The 21,361-nt window shown below is 38.8% G+C and overlaps 2 protein-coding genes and 1 pseudogene across 2 annotated transcripts; 2 read left to right on the top strand and 1 right to left on the bottom strand.

The window, feature by feature from the left end:
• The first annotated feature begins 356 nt into the window (after positions 1–356).
• Positions 357–1,785, top strand: LOC111919840 (phospholipase A1-II 1). The gene is made up of 2 exons (XM_023915408.3): positions 357–947; positions 1,038–1,785. The coding sequence occupies exons 1-2, from the start codon at positions 369–371 to the stop codon at positions 1,656–1,658; spliced, it is 1,200 nt and encodes a 399-aa protein (XP_023771176.1). The 5' UTR covers positions 357–368; the 3' UTR covers positions 1,659–1,785.
• Positions 1,786–11,598: 9,813 nt separating this feature from the next.
• LOC111919853 (ACT domain-containing protein ACR10-like) lies at positions 11,599–13,874 on the top strand (annotated as a pseudogene).
• A 3,821-nt stretch (positions 13,875–17,695) lies between these two features.
• Positions 17,696–18,559, bottom strand: LOC111919852 (uncharacterized). The gene has a single exon (XM_023915416.1). It carries the CDS (start codon positions 18,557–18,559, stop codon positions 17,696–17,698), a length of 864 nt encoding a protein of 287 aa, XP_023771184.1.
• Positions 18,560–21,361: the final 2,802 nt, after the last annotated feature.

Raw genomic sequence — 21,361 nt, 5'->3', positions numbered from 1 at the left:
TTCATGAATTGCGGGTTGATGGTGTGGTTCGGATCCATCACCCCTTTCTCATGCCCGTTCATGGAGACGATAATTCCTTCCTCTTTAAACGTTATTTCTGTTTAAAGCTAACCAGGAACCATTTTCTAGTAAGCTTCTCTTGCTCTTCTTCACCACAAACTACTTGACCTTAGACTCGTCATAATATCTTACATCTTACGCCTCCACCATGCTTAATTATTATATGATATGAAATATGTTCATTTTTATTTCACAACATGACGAATATAAATATTACATGATTGCATCACCAATTATCACTTATATATACACGATTGAGATACCACAACTTTCACAAAAAGCACAACTTCCAGAAAGAGAGACAAAAAATGGGCAGCATATCTAAGAGATGGACGACACTAAGTGGAGAAGACAATTGGTCAGGCCTATTAGATCCACTTGACATCGATCTACGGCGATACATTATCCACTATGGCGAGATGGCTCAAGCAGCAAGAGACGCTTTCAATACAGAGAAGACATCAAAGAACGCCGGAAACAGCCTATACAATCGTAGTAATCTCCTCTCAAAAGTTGGAATCGAGCAAGGAAACCCTTTCAAGTATGAAGTGACAAAATATTTCTACGGCACATCCTCAGCCCCCCTTCCGTCTTTCCTTGTAAAGTCATTGTCAAGAGAGGCCTGGAGCAAGGAATCGAACTGGATAGGTTATGTAGCAGTGGCTACAGATGAAGGGAAGGTGGCATTAGGGAGGAGAGATGTTGTTATTTCATGGAGAGGCACAGTTCAAAACATGGAATGGATTAATGATCTAAAATTTCCTTCGGTTTCAGCTCCGGAAATATTTAGAGAACATCATCATGTAAAAGTTCAACATGGGTGGCATTCAATCTACACCACTGGTGATCCTGCATCTCGTTTCAACAAAGCAAGTGCTAGAGACCAAGTGAGTTTCCTTTATAAAAAAACAAGCTAGCTAGTTTTAATAATAAAAAAACAGGCATTTTGATCACTTTATTTAAAATATAATGTATAGGTTCTTGAAGAGGTGAGGCGATTAGTTGATTTATACAAGGACGAGGACATAAGTTTGACAGTAGTCGGGCATAGCATGGGTGGAGCACTTGCGACGCTTAATGCAGTTGATATCGTCTCGAATGGATTCAACAAGACGACAATGGGCATGTCTGTCAAGACGTTTCCTGTGACAGCTTTTGTTTTTGGTAGCCCTCGTGTGGGAAACTCGGACTTTCAAAAGTTTTTCTCTTTACATAAGGACATCCATATCCTACGTGTTCATAATGCACACGATGTGGTTCCACACTACCCATTGAAGTTGGGTTACTTGCACATTGGTGAAGAGTTGGTGATTGATACAAGTAAGTCCGCATACTTGAAGAGTCCTGGAGACATACATAGGTGGCATGACATGGAGAGTTACTTACATGGAGTTGCGGGTGCACAAGGTAGAGAGGGAGGTTTCAAGCTAGAGGTTAGACGAGATATTGCTCTAGTAAACAAGTATTCGGATACTTTGTTGGACGAATATCATGTGCCTCCTATGTGGTGGGTTAAGAAGAACAAGGGTATGGTTCGACAAGCAGATGGATCGTGGCTGTTGATGGATCACGAAGATGATGATGTTTGTATCTCTTAATAACAAAATAAAAGTCGCGACATTTTTCATGTGTGATAATTGTTGTATCTATACCGCCTTTGTTTGGTGAATGAATAAATAAATGGAATCATTTTCATCATATTAAAGAGGAATGGGATAATTTTTGAGAACTATAAACCCTAAAAACAAAACCCACCACCAAGACAAGTAAGCGAGTTATTTGGTATTTTGGTTCTCAAATACTTTGAATGGATAAAACTGTAGGATGAAGGAAATTAGAATATTAAGGAATGATATGTATTTGATTTTCATATGAGAAATTAAATATCAAAAGGAGTTGAAAATGAATTATAATATGAACAAAATACCATTTAATTGATTTTGTAAATTATTATTATTATTATTATTATTAACAAATAAAATTTTCATTTATTAAACTATTACCCATTCCAACTTATGTCTTTTTTTAATATATAGAAAAAATTGCAAAATTAATCCCTGTGATATTTCGAAAATTGTTATTTTGGTATGAAAGGACATAGACTAACACATTCGGTCTAAAAATTTGTTTATGTTGCGAGTTTAATCGAACTTATTTTGATTTTTTTAACTGACGAGTTTGCAATTTGCATTTTTTTTTTCTATTTTTTATATTGCAATAATTAAGAAAAAAAAGTAAAAAAGTAAAATCGATCTCTGTTATCACACTCCACCACTCTCTCGTTCAAAAAAAGGAAACACTGCCACCATCTGATTCCGATTACTTTATAGGGTGTTTGACTTTCCTTTTAAAACAATTTTTAGACTTTTAACTTTCCAAAAAATTTAAAAAAGTCCAAAAGATGTTTGGCAAAATAGAAAAGTCATTTTAAATCAACTTTTAGCCATGACCAAAAAGGAGTCTTTTTAAAAGTCATAAAATCTCAGCTTTTTGTGACTTTTGGCTTTTATCTCCTAATAGTCTTAAAAGTCCACCCAAACACATTTTAAATACCTCAATTTAGAAAAAGTTGTTTTAGAAAAAAAAAATCCTTTTTACAAAAGTACTTTTAACTTAAAAAATGAATCCCAAACACACCCTGTGTTTTCCAGCAGCGGAAATGTTTTCTGTCACACCAACAAATTCCATAGCAAACCCTAGCCAAACCTTTCTCACCTACGATGAACATATATGGTAGGGCAGCGACTTCGACAAGTCTGTTTTCTCTTAAATCCATTGCCATCAGTGGTCTCAATTCGTTCGCCAATCATCTGAAATACCGGGTTCCGGCCTGGTCGCGGAGCCAAAGGACTCCCACATAGTTGCCTCACACGACTTCCGAACGAAATCCTTCTCTGGAACTAGTTGCCACTAGTTATCATGTCACTGTGGCTCTAATAACCTTCTGAACCAAACGATCGAGTCCATGCGTCGAATCCTGACGTCACCCAATCCAAGACTAAATGTGATTGCTACCTGACCAATGGTAGCCTTATATCTCAAACGACCTTAAACAGTCCATTGCTTCCTTGATCTCATAACTGTAGTGGCGCTCCTACCGTCTTATCATTGACTCAACTAGATCTAACCCATTTAGGTAATTCCGTAATCCAATCTGTAGATTTCCAAATCCTCACTGCTACACCGAAACTGGTGGGTACTACTATTCCTTCCACATTCTAACAACACGTTCATGCCATCTACCAACCTAGTGAATGCTACGACTACACCCGCAGTCTTACAACACTCTATCACTATCTGCCAACCCCATGAATGCTACGGCTACACCCACAGTCTTACAACATTCTATCACTATCTGACTGCTAGTGAATGCTTCGGCTACCCCCGCAGTCTTACAACACTTTCCATGCTAACTCCTGCTAGTGAATGCCACGACTGCCCCGTAGTCTTACAACACTTTCTATACTATCTGACTGCTAGTGAATGCTACGACTTCCCCTGTAGTCTTAAAATAGTTTCCCTACTATCTGACTGCTAGTGAATGCTACGGATACCCCATAGTCTTACAACACTTTCCATACCGGGTCGAGCACGCACTCGACCTAACACTCAACTGAACTTGAGTCCTAACTGAAGCTCGAATCTGATTCCGAAAACCTGCTATCTGATGCCAAGGAAAAGCATGAACCAAATGTTGGAACGTGTTCCAAACTCCCATCTTACAATCCTCAATCTGGACGGCTACTCGGCCGCCTTTCTCCCTATCGGGGATGCGAAACTCATCCTAGTTTCACACCTATTTCTTCTCCTGGATATCTGATCCATTCTCCCCCACTTAGGTTCGACTAATTCTTCATGGCACGTGAGAATTGAAGGATTCCCAATTCTTCTTGCTTTCTAATAACCCAGTGATGATAATCTGTGCTTACCAATGCTAGCGATTAGTTACGAGCCAAACCTTAAGATCGCCCATCCTCTGAAATCTGGAAGAGTACTGTTGAAATTAGCTCCAGTCTGACACCTCAGTCCACCTCCCATGCTAACAACTAGAGGCCTTAATCTTCACCCTGGCTGACGAATCCTCGTTCTTACTTCCACTCTCGCAGGATCACTGAACTCTAACGAACAAAACCCATGCAAAAATACAATTCTCCTGAACATCCAATGACCAAACACTCATGCATCTACCACCCGCAACTGACACTACCCTCTTCATGCTACCAGTCTTGTCCTAGAAACGGTAGTACCTTGAAGTCCAAGGTTCTTCCATAGACAACTGTCGACCATACCCGAACAAGGATAGAACCACTGAACTCTGACTTCACCGGAGAACTATCGCTATAATCCTGACTTAATATCCTCAAAATAGTACACCTGAACGGGTCCTGGCAAAGACACATGACGATAGCGGTATACGCGGAACCCACTCTGCAAGATACATCCATCTGTAGCCTCATCAAGGACTTTTCGGCATGCAGATGGCATATATGATCCTTGATAACCTAGACAATAGTAGAAACCGACCCGGGATCTGACTTATCCAAACTCACTCACAATTCCACAGCGATACGTATTCCCAACATCCACCTAATAGTACTAGACGATGACATACCCGCAACACCTGGAGGAATCCTGATCACCTTCTGCTGACATGACCAACCCCGCTACCCTGTAGCAACCTTCTTCGCGGGACCCTCTACTATACGCACCTGGCATGACCCGCTCCTCCCAGGGTGCTCCAAATTGATCTCGCATCTACAAACTCTTGGAAGTCATATCTTAGTATGGCAACAGGGTGGGTTTGGGACGAATTTTGGTAATCCCGTCCCCATCCCCGAATATGAAAATCGATCCCATCACCGACCCGATTCCCAACGGGTACCCGTTTACCAAGCACTATCAGGTCTGCGGGTATCCCAACATGGTAACAAGGATCCCCATTTAACATTCAAATTAAGAATAATTTTGATGCAATGAGAATACAAAACCATTAGACTTAGTGATGCAAGCATGAATTCATATCCAAAATAATTTTGATAATTTACAAAACCATTAAGAGCAGACGTATTTGTTCTGATACATAAGTGGTTACTAGTGGCAAAAAAAAAACAATAAAGACACTAGCATTCATAAATCATAATATCACTATTACTCTAAGTACTATAAATAAAAAAAATGTCTAAACACTAACACTACAAATACAATTAAATAGGAAGCTATCTCAAGAAATTATCTTTATATATATATATATATATATATATATATATATATATATATATATATATATATATATGTATATATAATCATATGAACGGTTTTAGGTAATGGGTTTCGGTTTCGTTTTCGGTTTCTGGTAATCGAGACGGGTATTTTCTTTACCATCCTCATAACCAAACCCGCGAAAATTTTCTAAAAACATACCAAACCTGATCCCGACCATGATTAACCGACCCGAAACCCGACCCTAATATGTCGGTTTTCGGTTTTTACCATCGGGTTTGGTTTCTTTTGCCATCCCTAGTCATATCCTTCAGGGTCTGACACCCTGTCACGTTCACTGGCTCACTTGCCAATGGTTGAGTTGTAACAGCTGGAACATCCTCTGTCCCCAAACTGGGTCACAAACTTCTCCGCGAAGCTTCTTAGATTCTCCAAGACTCTCACCGATTCGAGTATGGATCCTGTACTTTTAATAGTACGGGGCCAATACTACCTTCCACACCTATCTATACTTTCCTCAGCAATCCTCTCGAATCCTCCAAGTCACTTCCTCAAACTGATGCACCCAAGTCTCACTAAACTTCACTACTAACCCACTGAAGCATATCCTAGGCTTTCCTAGGTTCCCGAACCCACCCAATCCTCAGCTGCTGAAAGATTCCTAATAATGTTAACTAACTACCTTATGAACATAGCCATATTCAATAGAGATCAGATAATCCTTCGAGTAAAAGACTCATCCCTAGAATGGTTAGACTCAAACGAGAGCTGCGCAATATGGTCAAATTTATTACTATGAGATTATCCAGCTTGTGCCACATGTGACTTAGCATATTCACTTAATAGCTAGCTCACATTACTAAGAGTCCCACAAAGCACAAAGTAAAAAAATTCAGACAATGGAAAATGTAACCAACATATTCCAATCAAATCATTCTATCCTCTTATCAGGAATCTATACTGGCATGAGATTCTAAGACTCATACAATCAAACAGAACCTAAGCAGGCTATCCTATCACTGACTGTTCAGTACTATCATGCAGCTCAACAAGCACATACAACAGGCATATAAGGCATCCTTCCTAGATCCTTAGCCCTACTCTAGCACACAGTTCACATAAACATATCATATCATAACATAACATGTATGAATATCTTTGGGAAAACTTACTTGAGCTCGGCTGATTGCACGCATCACACACCTTGTTCTTTTCAAAGTTCTTTTCTCTTTTCAAATTATTTTCAAACTTCTTTTATAAAATGATTTTACTTTTGAAAAATTTTCATACCAAGTCCTTAGTTTGAGTTCAGACACACCCAAGAATGTGCCTGAATCTCTCAAACCAAGGCTCTGATACCAACTTGTAACATCCCAAAATTACGGGCCAAAAATTTCGTTTTTAATTAAGTTATTATAAAACCAACAATATAAAAACATTCATAATAACATCACATGTCAAGACCCAAGTGTCAGTAATCAAAACATGTTATCATAAAATAATATCAGAGTGTAGTCCCAATGATCTCATGTGCCAAAAATCATAGTGTGATGCGCTGCGATCGCCGACTCCTTTCCTTTGAAAACAATGTACCTGAAACCAAAACTGAAAACCGTAAGCATGAATCTTAGTGAGTTCCCCCATCATTCACATACCATACAATCACATACTGTCAGACATGCAGGGGTGCCCGACCTACCCCATGCCAGGCATATCTGGGTGCCCGACCGACCCTGCTGAGCATACCAGGGTGCTCAACCTACCCCTGCTAGGCATAGCGAGTGCCTAACCTACCCCTATCAGACATACCGGCGTGTTCGACATCTCAACCGGTTACGAGGACTATTTCACCCCCTACTACTACCACATAGAAACATAACATAATCATACTGTCAGACATACCGGGGTGTCCGACCTACCCCTTGGCCCTATCGACCAGATATGGGGACTATTCCCTCTACTACCACTATCACATAACATCATATCATGAACATACTGCTAGACATGCATGGGTACTTATTACCCCTTCGGTATCTTTCAACCGGTATTTGGGGACTATTTCACCCCTACTACTACCAACACATATATCAGAGCATCCTAGCACATAGAGCGTATCAGATAGTTGCAAACCAGAAAATTATCCCAAAGACAATCATCTCATACATAATCACCTATTGGTGGGCCGAAATTGGTGCCTTAGACCCACCTCTACCGGAAAAGTAACTCACCTCACATTGCTGAAGTCCCGTAGACAGAACTCTAGCTGCTGGATGACAGGTTCCCGAACTGTCAATATCAAAACAACACCCAATTAATAATTGGTTTCCAACACAAAAATCATAAGTCCATGCTTGGACTAAAAGACGCTTTACCCCTATCTTAGCTTGATTCAACTTTAGACTTAATCCAAAAACCGAAAAGTTAAACTATGAATCAAAGCCCAACATATGGCCCATTTTTCCAAATTGGGCCCAAACCTTTACATAGTCCACTCCAAGCATTTGGCATTTCTAATGGCCCAATATCGCATAATCATAAAGGCCTAATTATGGCATATGTGGCCCAATTTTCCAAATTGGGCCCAAACCTTCATATGGGCCTTACCCTAAAGCCCATTCATATATCCTTAGTTCATAAAGTTGTTCTTGAATGGCCCATTAGGGTTTCTACATAAAATGACGATTAGGGTTAAGTATTTCTCACTTAACCCATGAAGGACTTAATCCATTAAGTCCATCACTCTACTAGATAAATAATATGGTGTGATTGGGTGTAATTCACAATTCCATTCCAATGGCCTAAAATGCGGGTCCCGATAAGTCTAACTAATATATCCAAAATTAGGGTTTTCTAAACCCTAATTAGGGTTTTTAACCCAATCATAGCCCAATAGGCCCAAAAGTAAATCTTTAGATTAATTAGGGTTTCATTAGGCCCATTTGGGTTTCGCTAGTCGAACACCACCCACTGTCACACCCCAAAACCAAGAACGGCGGAAACGTTCTGGGGCGGAGGACGTCATGTACAGTATCACAACAATGAAAAGTAGTAAACAAGCAACAACATCATCCATTGCATTAATAATATAATTATTATACAAGTGTGTTCTGTCGAATTTTGATAAACACTAAAGCATAAATCAAAATGAAATGTCTTGAACGAGCTCCATCTTCCCTAATCCTTGCATCGGTATATGTCTATGATGACCTGAGGATACAAGTTATTTTGAAAGAGAGTATCAGCTTTAAAGCTGGTGAGATCATAAGTATTTTAGTGTTTTAATTTGTATGTAAGAATTTGTATGTATATGAATTGTAAGTATTGAAAATGTATATGAACTGTAAGTATGGAAAATGTATATGAACGATAAGTGTAAAAATGTTTGTAAAACAACTGTAAACGTTTGAAAAACCCTAGAAATCCCTATGATTCCTACTATCATATAAAGGGTGTCTTCTTCCAAGACCTAACTATTCTCAATGTAGTCTTCTACCAAGACTTAACTGTTCTAAATGTTCGTTTCTTGTAAAAGTGTGTAATTTTTCCAAGTGTAACTATCATTAACAAAATATAGTTTTTTACATTTAATGTTTAAGTGAAATGATCACTAAATATATGAAAAGGGGAAATTAATGTAGTACTGTAGTGTTGTATTATAGGAACTACTGTTGTACTAACTACCTTAAACCGGATTTATATTAAGGTATCATGTGATTAATTGTACCATACTATCGATTGGTAACAACGACAAAGGTATGGTCGTAAAAAGAAATGACGTTTGGCACCCGCAGACCTGCAGGTCCGGCTGTAGCTAGCAGCAAGGTGTAGGATAGTCAATCCAGTATAGATCTATATGCAAACTCACGCTCTCCCTCCAAGAGAATTCTGGCTACAACTCGGGCCATGACATTTAAGGCATGTTCCGATACAGTGGATCACAATTTTGTCAATGTATATATGTATATGTAATGTATTGTTACTCGTTCTAGTATCGTAGAATATGTTCTCTTTCTAGTATAGTTGTATACGTTCTTCCTCTAGTATAGTTGTATATGTTCTTCCTCTAGTATAGTTGTATATGTTCTTCTCCTAGTATAGTTGTATATGTTCTAATAGTAATGTAATGTATATGTTCTCATAGTAATAAGTATTAACTCATGAATGAACTGACTCATTGTATATTATCGCGTTCTAGTAATAGTTCTAGTATCTTCCTAAACTACCCATATGGTAGCTTACTAGTAATATAACTGGTACGTATGAACATGGATGTATACCCTTGCTACCCAAGGGCATTGGATGAACTGGAAAGACCTTTTATGACTATATATGTACACATGATATATAACTAATATTTAAACGACCTTCGGACGGGTACCCGTTATCCCACCAGACCACATTCAAATCGAGGAAAAGGAAACAGGGTGGATAGCCTTACTAAGTCTTTTAAACATTTCTTATATAACTATACATATAGAGGCATGCAATTTATAAACTAAAAGCATAAATATAAGTTTTGTAAAACCTTTGAACATAATTATTATCTAAGAAAAGATCGACTTGATGTCAATCTATAGAACAATTTGAAAGCATGGGTTTGATAAAACAGTTTAGTATAAAGAAACATTTGTTTGAAACTCAATTGTAAATAAGTTTTAAATAAAACATACAGAGTAAAATGTATAGTGTAATAAGGAGTTTTAAACACATAAAGTGTTTATGAAAAACATTTGAAGGAAACTGCTTGGTAAAACAGCTAATGAGTAGCAAATCATTTGAATGCTGCTTATTAATCACATGCGATTGATATAATAAGTAGCATTATTCTACTTGTATCCCCCCATAAAACATTTAAAAATAGTTAAAACATTGATTAAGGGGTATGAACTCACCTGTTGTGGGTGATACGGATGAACTGAAGAGGTAGGACTGCTAGGTGTCAAGTGAAGACTTTAGACACACACAATGGTCCTAATTACATATGAAGACATATGTATATAACAATTAGTGATTATAACACTAATTAAACATGTAAAAACATCCTAATGCGAGGAAAACTCTTTTGGTCAAGTGCTAGGAGGCTAATGGGTTGCAACAAAGGAGTGCAAGACCTCTTATGGGAGTTTATGGTCAAAAGACCATATGTGTTGGAGTTTACGGCCCAGGGGAGTAAACTCCTGGACGTAAACTCTCTATAGGGTCCCTAAATGAAGCTTAAAGTTATTACAACTCAAGTGGTGAAGTGCTTCTAGGCTTAAACAAGTGTTTGGGCTTCTTTTTAACTCCTTTGAGGAGTTCACGGCCCATGGACCAAATCCCATGGAGATTACGGTCGTAATCTCCCTTGGGAGGGTGTTTGTGGTGTTTTCTAGTCCCTAATTTATCCAAGAATGAATCAAGGAAATTGTCTAAGGCTTTAGGAGAGTTTATAGCACCATTTGGCACCATTGTTTGGAGTTCACGGCCCTAGAACTTCTTGGGCCGTGAACACCTTACTCTTGGTGTTCTAAGGGTGTTTGCTAGTCCTAAACTCATCTAGGTACATGTCTAAATTAGTCTCTTGGCTTAAGGAAGGTTTTTAGGGTGTTTTGGCACCTAAAAATGGAGTTGACGGCCCAAGAACTTCCTTGGCCGTGAACTCACTGCTAGCCTTGACTCTTAATTGTATTGTGGTCTAAAACATGTAATGGAGGCTTCTAGTTTGAGTTCCAAGTCTTTCAGGGACATTGGGCACTCTTTTGGCCCTTAAAAAGGAGTTTACTCTCCAAGTGTTGTTGGGCGGTAAACTCCCGAATCTTGGGGTTTTGATCCGATTTTGATGTTATAAAACACAATCTAAGCTATATAATACAACTAGATAGAAGTACTCATGATTTGGGATAAAAACCCGAAGATCCATGAGAGAGAATTCGGCTTTTCTCTAGTTGGAAATGTAACTAATGAATGAATATGGTTCAGATTTCTATATATAGTCCTAAGATTTTTGGTAGAAAAATATTTTATTCTCGGAATGAACTCTAATATCATAGAGTATTGGAATAACAGTGTTGCACAAAACCTTAGTGCATCTAGTCTCCTGATATCTCCTTAAGTGTAAATCCTGAAAAACTGTCAAACTTATACCCAAAGTCTGGAATTTCACTATAACTGTTCTAACTTCTATTGGCTTGATATGGTTTGTTCAGAATGGAAATTTCGGGTTGTCACACCCACTACCACCTCGGGTAGTGGTGGTCAACGGCGGCGGCCACCACCTCACGTTGGTGGTTAGAGTTCTAGTCCAATCGAGTCCAAGCATCCTAAAAGAAATCCAAACACATGCAAAGCACACCACCACCCAGCACGGCGGTTGGTGGCGGTAGGAGGCGGCAGCAACCACCTCAAGGTGGTGGTTAAGAGTTTTCTTTTCATTATTCTTGCCACTGGTTACTATTTAGAATGCTTTAACCTAAATAAACACACAGACAACTAGATAAACACACACACAAAAACCCTAGTAGTGGTCGGCGGTGGCACGTGGTGGCAGCCACCACCTCACGGTGGTGGTGGTGACTTCCTTGGTTTTCTAGCCAGACAAAACACACACACACACACACTCACACTCCAAATTAAAGACTACACGCCAGCCACCCACCTGGTTGCGCACGACGGCGACAGCAACACAAAATGGCAGTAGTAGCAGCGGTTGTGATGATATTCACCACCTCGCGGTGGTGGCAGCGTTTCCTCTTGATCCTCTGCCCAACAACCCATCAACCCACACGAAATCACGCTAGGAATACGTCTAAACACAGCCGCCTGCGCGGTGGCGCATGATAATCGGGGTACAACCCCCCCATGGACGGCAGCGGTAGACGTTCGTTGATCAACCAAGATGGTGGCTGTTGAGTTCGGCGGTGATATTGATGGAACTATCTGGAAGTGGTGGAGGAGAAGGAGGGTGGAATTGGACGTTTGAAGCTTCGCCGACGGTCTTCAATAGCTCCTTCACGATGGCCCTCGCTGTTGCCGACAGCAGAAGCTCGGTGGTGGCTATGACTTAGACAGCAGGAGGGGTAGCGGTGCCTGCCGGAGATAGGGGATGTGAGGATGGCGGCTTGAAGAAGGTAGATATAAGGGTGGTGCGGCTGATACCTTCCTTTAGGGTTAGGGTTTGTACCAGGGGTGACAGGTTATATACCCCGATCCCCTAAACTTAATTCCATAATGACAAGTGTAATCCCTCCCTTCCATTTTCTTTCAATCATAACCCAAAATTTATCATTTAAACCCTGCCTCCAGGAAAACTTTACAAATTAAGTCCAACTTTTTACCAAGTAGCCCCTCTCTCTATAATTATTTCAAATGCAATCCAGAATTTACTCTTTAGCACCTGATTCCATAAATCTTTTCACAATAAGTCCCATACTTACCAAACACACCCTGTCTTCTAAAATCTTTACAAATAAATCTTGGAACTTACCATTCTAGCCCCCAACTTCTAAATTATGCCAGTTAACTCCTTGAAACCAACACCTTCCTATATAATTACTGATTTTAGGGCTACTATTTATTCGTTAATTTGTTTATTTATTTATTAAATAAACGGGGTGTTACAACTTATCTATTGTAACGCTCTCGAAGAATCATTTGCCAGGTAAATTCTATTAAAACTTCTCTTTTATTAAACTGTGAATGGCTTCTTGATATTTTCTAGAATTTTTAGGGCTTATACAGGCTTCTCATGGAAATTTACATATAACAAAAAGAAAGGAGGATAAAGATGATCATCTAAAAGTTGTTCTTAAAGATGATATTATAAGCTTTGAGATAAAAATAGTGGGACCTGATTTCATAGTAAGCTCTAATGACCCACCATCTTTTAGTCATCCCGAAACCACAAAAAGCAATGTTTAATCTAGAAATATTAGATGAAAATAAGCATGAAAGTGTTTCTGTTTAAGTTTCAGTTTCAATTTCAGTCCCGATTGACAACTCCTTAAGTCATGTTCATACCCTTGTCCAGATTGTTTGCCATGATCCCAAAGGAGTCATCTATGATATAATGAGAACTTTGAAAGATTACAACATTCGGTTATTTACCCTTTAAGGTTTTAATCTTTAATAAACAGAAACAAGTTTCATTAAACTCTATATGTTTTTTCTTATAAGTTATCATATGGGAGGTTTATGAAGAAAGATAGAAAATTTTTAGAACTTTTGTTTATAGTACAAGCAGATGGAAAGAAGATTGTAGACCCGAGTAAAGAAAATGCATTGTGTTCTACAAATTTGTATGGAATCAGTTGATCTAGTCAACCGTAGGCCCGACATAGAGTTGGTTGTTGCAAATCCGGTGGAGTTATATGGGTAGGGGCGGTGGTTGGTATTTTACAATATACCCGTTGCACTCAAGTTGCCGAATATAGACATCTTTTTGGTAATTTCTACTCATTTTTTACAAACTCATATTGGCATCAAGCGTTTCACTTTTGTCTTATAAGTTTATGAATGCATTCTTGTAGGCTGAAATTAGTAGGCATTTGATTGGAGGAAGAGAATGGGAAGTTTATAGAGTTTTATCGAATGAAGGCAGAAAATTATTGATGGGTTGATTTCTTTTTTTTTTCCAAATTTAATAGTCTTTATAAAATTATAATCACTTTATATGAATTGAAAAATAGGAGCATAATATTTCTCCTTAATTTGCATATGACATATCATCTGATTCCTTCAGGATTAGTAGAAAAAGCAAGACATCTTCTTTTTAAATATCCTAAGTTGTGCAAGAAGCTCTTTCTTTTTTACATAACAAGGACAACATTCAAACTAGATAGAACTCAAACTAGACATATACCTTCCAATTTACAGGTTCTGTATGATGAATCTGATATGGAGTGAGATCCAATGAACTTTCATGAGATTTTTCTCTATAGTTAAGCTTAGGAGGGCATTACAATATCTATGGTAACAACAATTGTAATGTTAACATTTTTTTATCCTTTTCATGAACTAAAATCAAAATTGCAATTGATAGATTCTTGAACCACCAAGTGAGTAACAAGTTTCTCTACTTCTGGAATTTTTCTGGTGAGGTATTACATATTTTATATTTTATATAATCTCTTAGCTTTACTCAAATTTATAACTTATGTTTGTAGTTGATGTCTTACTGGAGAAAAAGAATTTTATAATGCGATAGTCAGCAACATTTAGGATCTGGCAAAAGCTTTTTAAAGATGAAAAGATAAAATTTTGGTACTACGTACAACAATATAAAATATCTTAAAATTTTATCCTTGATGACACTTTTTTCCTTATAGTTCAAATGTGATGAGTTACTAGGTTTGGACAAGGTGTCATCATTGGGTTAAAATTCACATACAAAGCTTCAAGGGCAATAAGTCAAAATGTTTGATTTCTCAGATGCAAATTTGTATAGTTGCATATAGTGATTTGATGATGTTGTTGGCACGAAGCAAAAAAGGACATCGGTTAGTGGGAGGCAAAAGTAGTTGCCTAACCTTGATTTTTTTTTTGAAAAGGCAAATAAGGAGTATATATAAATAAAGAGCACTTAGCAAGGAGCTAAGACAATATCAAGTATGCAACAGAGTCCAAAAAACAAAACAAAACAATTGGAAGAAATGAAAAAGACATAACTATGAAATGGAAATGGGTGAGCAGCTCCAGTCAACCCAATTTCCACAAATTTCCTTGCCCCTGTGCTTAACCATAAATATGATGTAGCAGTTATATTATCAGTAATTCTTGTAGCCGAGTGCCTCGCTTTCTTGAAGTGTTTGTCATTCCTCGCTAACCAGACACTCCAAAGTAAGCAGTAAAAAATGGAATTGATTATTTGCCTTTTCCGGGGACAGTTTCCCCATGAAGCCGCATAATCCAGAAAGTCAATAACCTTATCAAATTGTCTGTGACTGAAACCTATCCATTTGAAAATCCAATCCCTCACATTACTCGTGAATTCACATTTGACCAACAAGTGATCCACGGATTCAGATACCTTTTCACATAGAGGGCATAGTGAATTAGTGACTGCAATACCCCTTTCCTGTAATGTCTCAGCCACCGGAATTCTCCCCAATGAGGCCCTCCAAACCCAACATCTAACCTTTAGTGGAATAACCTTATTCTAAGAGACTGGTTTTCCATTGTTGTTCATTGTTTTGGAATCTATTAAGCAACGAAGCCTCTTAACAGAGTAATCACCATCAGATGTCAAGTTGAAATGGAAGCCAAACTTGGAATTTGGCATACTGCTCAAGTGTTCGAAGCTTCGATATAGTTGAATTAGTTCATTTAGGGATGTCGCATCTTGTGGGTCCTGTTTCCAGTTCCAATTGAATCCTGTGGAAGATGTGCGATCACTCACCCAATATAACTTGCTTTTTTCAAGGGAATACAAGGAAGGGAACCTTGATTGAAATGAAACATCTCCACACCAAACATCTTTCCAGAACATGATGGGAGTATCCATTCTAGGAACAAAAGAGAATATTTGATTTTGATGGATGTTTAGTTCAGACATGCATTTGATTGATTTGGCCACATTGTTCCAAGCACCTGTTAAAGTTTTCCTGGCTATGTAACTGGCAGGCTTACGATCTAAGTTATGAATGCTTTTAATTACTTTATTCCAAAGCTTATCCCTGCTATTTATAAGCTTCCACCACCATTTAGTAATTAGGGCTATGTTTTGAGCTTTGAGAGTGCCAACACCTAGACCACCTGCTTTTATCGGAGCTGTGACCTTTGTCCATTCCACCCAGTGTATCTTTTTCTTATCCTCACAACCACCCCATAGAAAGTTGCGCCTGATCTTTTCAAGAATCTCAAGAACACCATTGGGGGCTCTGAATAATGACATGTAGTAAGTGGGAAGGTTGTTTAGGACTGATTTGATCAATGTGAGTCTACCTCCGAAGGATAATGATTTTGCTTTCCATGTTGAGAGCCTGGACCGAAATTTATTGACAATTGGATCCCAATTTTTTTTAAGAGACATATTAGCTCCTACAGGTACACCCAAGTATATGAACGGAAAGGTACCCGTCTTGCATCTTAAAACCCTTGCCATACGGGACAATTCATTGGGATTGGTACCAATACCAAATAGCCTGGACTTAGAAAAGTTCACTTTGAGTCCAGAGGAGATATGAAAACATTTGAGAATCTGGGCTAAATTCCGTATGCTTGCTGGCTCCCAGAGGCCTGCGAAGATAGCATCATCGGCATAGAATAGATGCGAGATAGAAGGCCCATTGTGAGGAAGTTTGATACCAAGGATTAAGGATTTATCGCAGGCGGTTTTAATGGCGACGTTTAAACCTTCCATTGCAAGTAGAAACAAAAAGGGGGATAGTGGATCACCTTGACGTACCCCCTTTGATATGGAAAATTCATCAGTGGGCACCCCATTAACTAGTATTGAGGATTTGAGACATTCATGGATCCAATTTCTCCAAGTAACACCAAAACCAGTTTGATCTAGAATTGAGTCGAGATATCTCCAATTGACAGAGTCAAAGGCCTTCTCGAAATCAACTTTGAAAAGGAACGCTTTTACTTTGTTCTTTTTTGCCCAGGAATGAATCTCATTTAACATTAACGGTCTGTCTAGAATATGGCTTCCTTCAATGTAAGCAGACTGAACTTCATCAATTACTGAACTAATTACTGATTTTAAGCGAATGGCAAGGATCTTGGCCAGTATCTTGTACATACTTCCAAGTAAACAAATAGGGCGGTAGACACCAAGTGCTAATGGATTAGAGACCTTGGGAACTAGAGTGATGAAAGAAGAATTGCAACCATTACCGATTGATCCATATGTTTGAAAATGTCTCACAAAATTAAGAATGTCGCTTTTCATGATTTCCCATTTTGCTTTGATAATTTTGAAAGTAATGCCATCAGGACCAGGCGCCTTATCACCACCACATTGCCAAATATCATTTTTGATCTCATCTAAAGAGACAGGGGACTCCAGGTAGGCACTTTGGGCGGATGAGATTTTTCTGAATCTTGAATTGATCAGTAGAGGTCTCTCACACCAGTCTTCACGGAACTTTGATGAGTAAAAGTTGTATATTTCTTGCTTAATATCTGCTCGACATGTGGACCAGGAGCCATTGATTATGAGACCATGGATTTTGTTCTTCCTGATTCTATTTTTGAGAGAACCATGAAAGAATGACGAATTTTCATCACCCTCAGTTATCCATTTTACCTTCGCCTTTTGTTGTAAATCTAGTTTTTCCAAACGTTCTAGCTCAATAAGTTTAACTTTACATTCCTTCCAAGATCCTCTTTCCTCCTCAGTTAGAGTTCTTTCTTCCATCACTTTTTCCAAATCAGTTATCATCTTTTTTGTTTGAGCCACCTGCCCACCCAATTTCATAGCATGATCTTTCTTTCAACTGCGAGTGGCGTTTTTCACCCATTTGATTTTTGCCTTGAGCAAGATATCTGGAGTACCAAAACCCCTTAAAGTGCTCCAAGAGTTATCAAACACCTCGTTAAAACCGGACGATAACAGCCAAGAATTGTAGAATCGAAAAGGTGGGGTTCCAAAATTGGCCTTCGAGTGTGTTAAAAAAAGACGTGAGTGATCGGAGTGTTCTTTAGCAAGGGCAGTGACTGTTGAATGAGGTTGCATCTGAATGAATTGATTACATACAAGAAAATGATCAATTTTGCTTAATTTGGAGCCATCATCTCTTAGATAGATGAATTTACAACCCCCCATGGCAAATTCCTTTAGACCAAATTCACAGATGAATTTATTAAAATCAGAGGAGGAATATTTGCAGAAAGAGGAACGTAGTCTTTCTTCCGGTTTACGCACGGCACTAAAATCTCCAAAAATTACCCAACTTCCCTTTATAATATCCTTTAGTGACAATATTTCCACCCACACTTCCCGTTTATCTGAGATGGATTGAGGTCCATAAACATTAACCATTGAAATGGTATCTGAGAATCCCTTCCAATGTCCCGAGATCGCAAGAAAATTCTTACTCTTGATAACATTATGCTTTGTAAATATCAATGGGTCCCATATGCTAAGAAGCCCACCAGATCTACCTTGAGATTCAACAAGTTCAAACTCAAAATTCGGACTTCCCCAGCATCCCTCTATGTCAATATTTCCAGGATCAGCAACATGTGTTTCTTGAATTCCAATGAAATCAATCTTGTGACCAATTTTGATCTTCCGTATCCACTCCACCTTGTGACTTTCGCTCACTCCCCTGATATTGAGACTTAAGGCATTCATTTGATCCTATCTTTGGCACCTTCATCCCTTGTGTTGACATCTAGATAGTCAACTAATTTGTCTTTGTCATAGTTTTCGAGTTGGAAGCCAAGCGAACACCCGAATTTTACAAGCCCCGAGATATTTTACGTGTTAGAGCAGGTATCGGAGCATATAGAAGTGTCCTGCGATCCGGCGTTTGAAAGAGACTGGTTTAAGTCGATTAGAATTGTAGGGGTGGGATTAGGAATTGGGACTCCATTATCAATTCTTCTTCTTTTGATATACGAATCACCAAATTCGGGTAACGGGGCACCAGAGGTTTCTGTGTAAGAGCCTGGAATGGTTGGGCTAAAGTGATTTTGATTTTCGAAGGGTCCAGAAGAAGTTTGATGGGTCGGGGTGGTTGGCATAGTTTGAGTATCCAGGGTCCGACCCGAAATTGCTTCTGAGTTGTTTATGATGTTTTTGATATTCACCTGAGCATTAAAATGCATACTTGAGTTCATACACGCAGGGATGGTATGTCCATTTAATTCGCCATCAGCAGGAGGCTTTTCGACTTCCATGGGTTGACTGGAAGAAGAATCGTCTAAGATTGCGTTGGTCGCCTGCACCGGAGATCCTTGATCAGCATCCACTTTCACCGGTTCATCATCACCAATTTCTCCCTCTTCCAAGAACTGATCATTGTTGATACACCAAGTGTCTGATACCCCATCTTCAAGAGGTTCATCCGACCCGTTATTAGAAGCCTCCTGTTCATCTTCAATACTAGGAGGGGATTCAGGGAATGATCGATTCTCGAAAGGCTCCCAATTAGAAGAATCATGTTCAATAATGCCCACCTTGAATAACCTCCCACCAGCCTCGCATTCAATTTCATCGTTGATATGTTTCCATACATTAGTCAGAACTGTAAGATAACAAACAGAGATGTCAATTGAGGACCATTGGTGACCGTCAGTCTCCACCACCCTACCGAATCTGATGGCGATTGCAGTTGTGTTTTCAATTGATCGTAAAAACACCGGGAGACCTGTAATCTTCACATGGGCTAGTCTTTCTGTCATGACATAATCATGAACAGACCCAAACTTTAACCAAACAAACCACCTGTTCCAATTATGTTCGTTGATAAGATATTCTTCTGCCTCCACTTTTCTGTGAAATTTTAGGATTATCCGAAGACCACCAGGATAATGAACATCAGCAAAAATCGCTTTCTCTGCATTTAGTAGTTTAGGAAGGTCTTTAAGAAGCTCTATGTCCTTAATATCATCAGTTAGAGATGATTGGAAACTCGATTCCATTGAGGGAACTTTGTTGAGATGGACAGGTGGTATACGAGAGGTAGGTGGGGGAGGGTGTTTATAGGAATTGCCGGAGACCACCTTAGCATAAGAAATGCCTATCTGCAACCTTGATGTTGTAGGTAGTGTGTGTTGCTGGGGTTTGTGATCGTGAATATCAGATCTAGCTCTCCCAGAGAAATTGCCGTTTTTCGTCACATACCTGGCAACATTGACTTTAACGATACAATGGCCACACTTTACCTTGTTTAGAGATTTGAGAAGGGCTTCAACATCTTTAACACCCTCGAATCTGATCCACTTTTGTCTTTCCGTCCCGGTATGTATATGTCCATTATTTGCCCATATCGGTGAAATGATTCTGCTAGCATAGCCTTCGAGATATCAGCTTGTGGGTATGCAACATAGAAGGTGGTGATTGCCCTGTTCGCCAGAGTTTTCCGCCTAACTTCCGACCATCCATGCTCCTTGGAGTTGCGACCTTTCATTGCATTACCCAAAGAGTCTGTAGATGTGTTCATAAGAAAATTGTAAAAGTTTTATTATCATGCCTAACCTTGAATTTGATTCATTTTATTTCCACCTCTTATTCACTTTATCATTATATTACCCTATTTAATTGACAATAGTAGGCAATAAACAATCTAGAAGACACTTATATGTTTATTTATAGACAAAACTACAAAATTAGTCCCTGTGGTATTCCAAAAACTTTGGATAGGATCCAAAAAGTTTTTCGTTTGCATAGAAGGTCCAAAATCAAAGTTTTTCTGTGATTTTGGTCCAAAAAAACTTGAAATGACGGTTATACCCTTTTACTTTCATTTTCATATATTTTTTTTAATTTTTCAAAATAAAAAGAAAAGAAAATAATTACTCTCTCTCTCTCTCTCCCTCTCTCCCTCTCCCTCTCCCTCTCCCTCTCTCTCTCTCTCTCTCTCTCTCTCTCTCTCTCCTAAAAGTCAAAAAGCACCCGATCCATCTTCTTCCTCAAATAAGGGTATGGATTGCCTGCTTGGATTTTGTTCAAGGATGGGTTAAAACTCATTTTTCGACGATGTGCTTCATAGAGAACAGTCATCACCTACTTTATCTATGCTGTTTACTTACTAGAACTCGATCCACAAGAAAACATACCCAAAGAAACAACTTTAGCCCCAAAATGGTTCATCCATGAAAATAAACACCATCGAGACCCAGCATCCCCATCTTCGCTGTTCTTCGATTAATCTTATGATCAAATTGCAACTCGAAGAAATATATATTAAGAAATAAGAAGTTTGACTAGGGGTTGTGATTTAATCGAACCACTCTCTCTCTCTCTCTCTCTCTCTCTCTCCTCTCCCCCCCCCCTCTCTCTCTCTTGCTCTCTTTGTGTGTGTATGTGTGTGAAGATGCAGATCTGATGAGGAGAATAAAGGAGAAGTACACACATATTAAGGTTAATGATATTTAATACAGGAGACATTGTCATAGATCTATTTCTTAAACATTTGAACAAAAAAATCGA

This window comes from Lactuca sativa, chromosome 1 (genome assembly GCF_002870075.4).
Source record: "Lactuca sativa cultivar Salinas chromosome 1, Lsat_Salinas_v11, whole genome shotgun sequence".
NCBI classification, from domain to species: domain Eukaryota; kingdom Viridiplantae; phylum Streptophyta; class Magnoliopsida; order Asterales; family Asteraceae; genus Lactuca; species Lactuca sativa.
This window is presented reverse-complemented; position numbering and strand designations above follow the sequence as displayed.

Bases quoted from the DNA above. Each gene is read 5' to 3' on its own strand.
- LOC111919840 (XM_023915408.3), top strand. From the start codon at position 369: ATGGGCAGCATATCTAAGAGATGGACGACACTAAGTGGAGAAGACAAT. The intron at 948-1,037 runs GTGAGTTTCCTT...TATAATGTATAG, and splicing joins AAGCAAGTGCTAGAGACCAA to GTTCTTGAAGAGGTGAGGCG.
- LOC111919852 (XM_023915416.1), bottom strand. From the start codon at position 18,559: ATGAATGCCTTAAGTCTCAATATCAGGGGAGTGAGCGAAAGTCACAAG.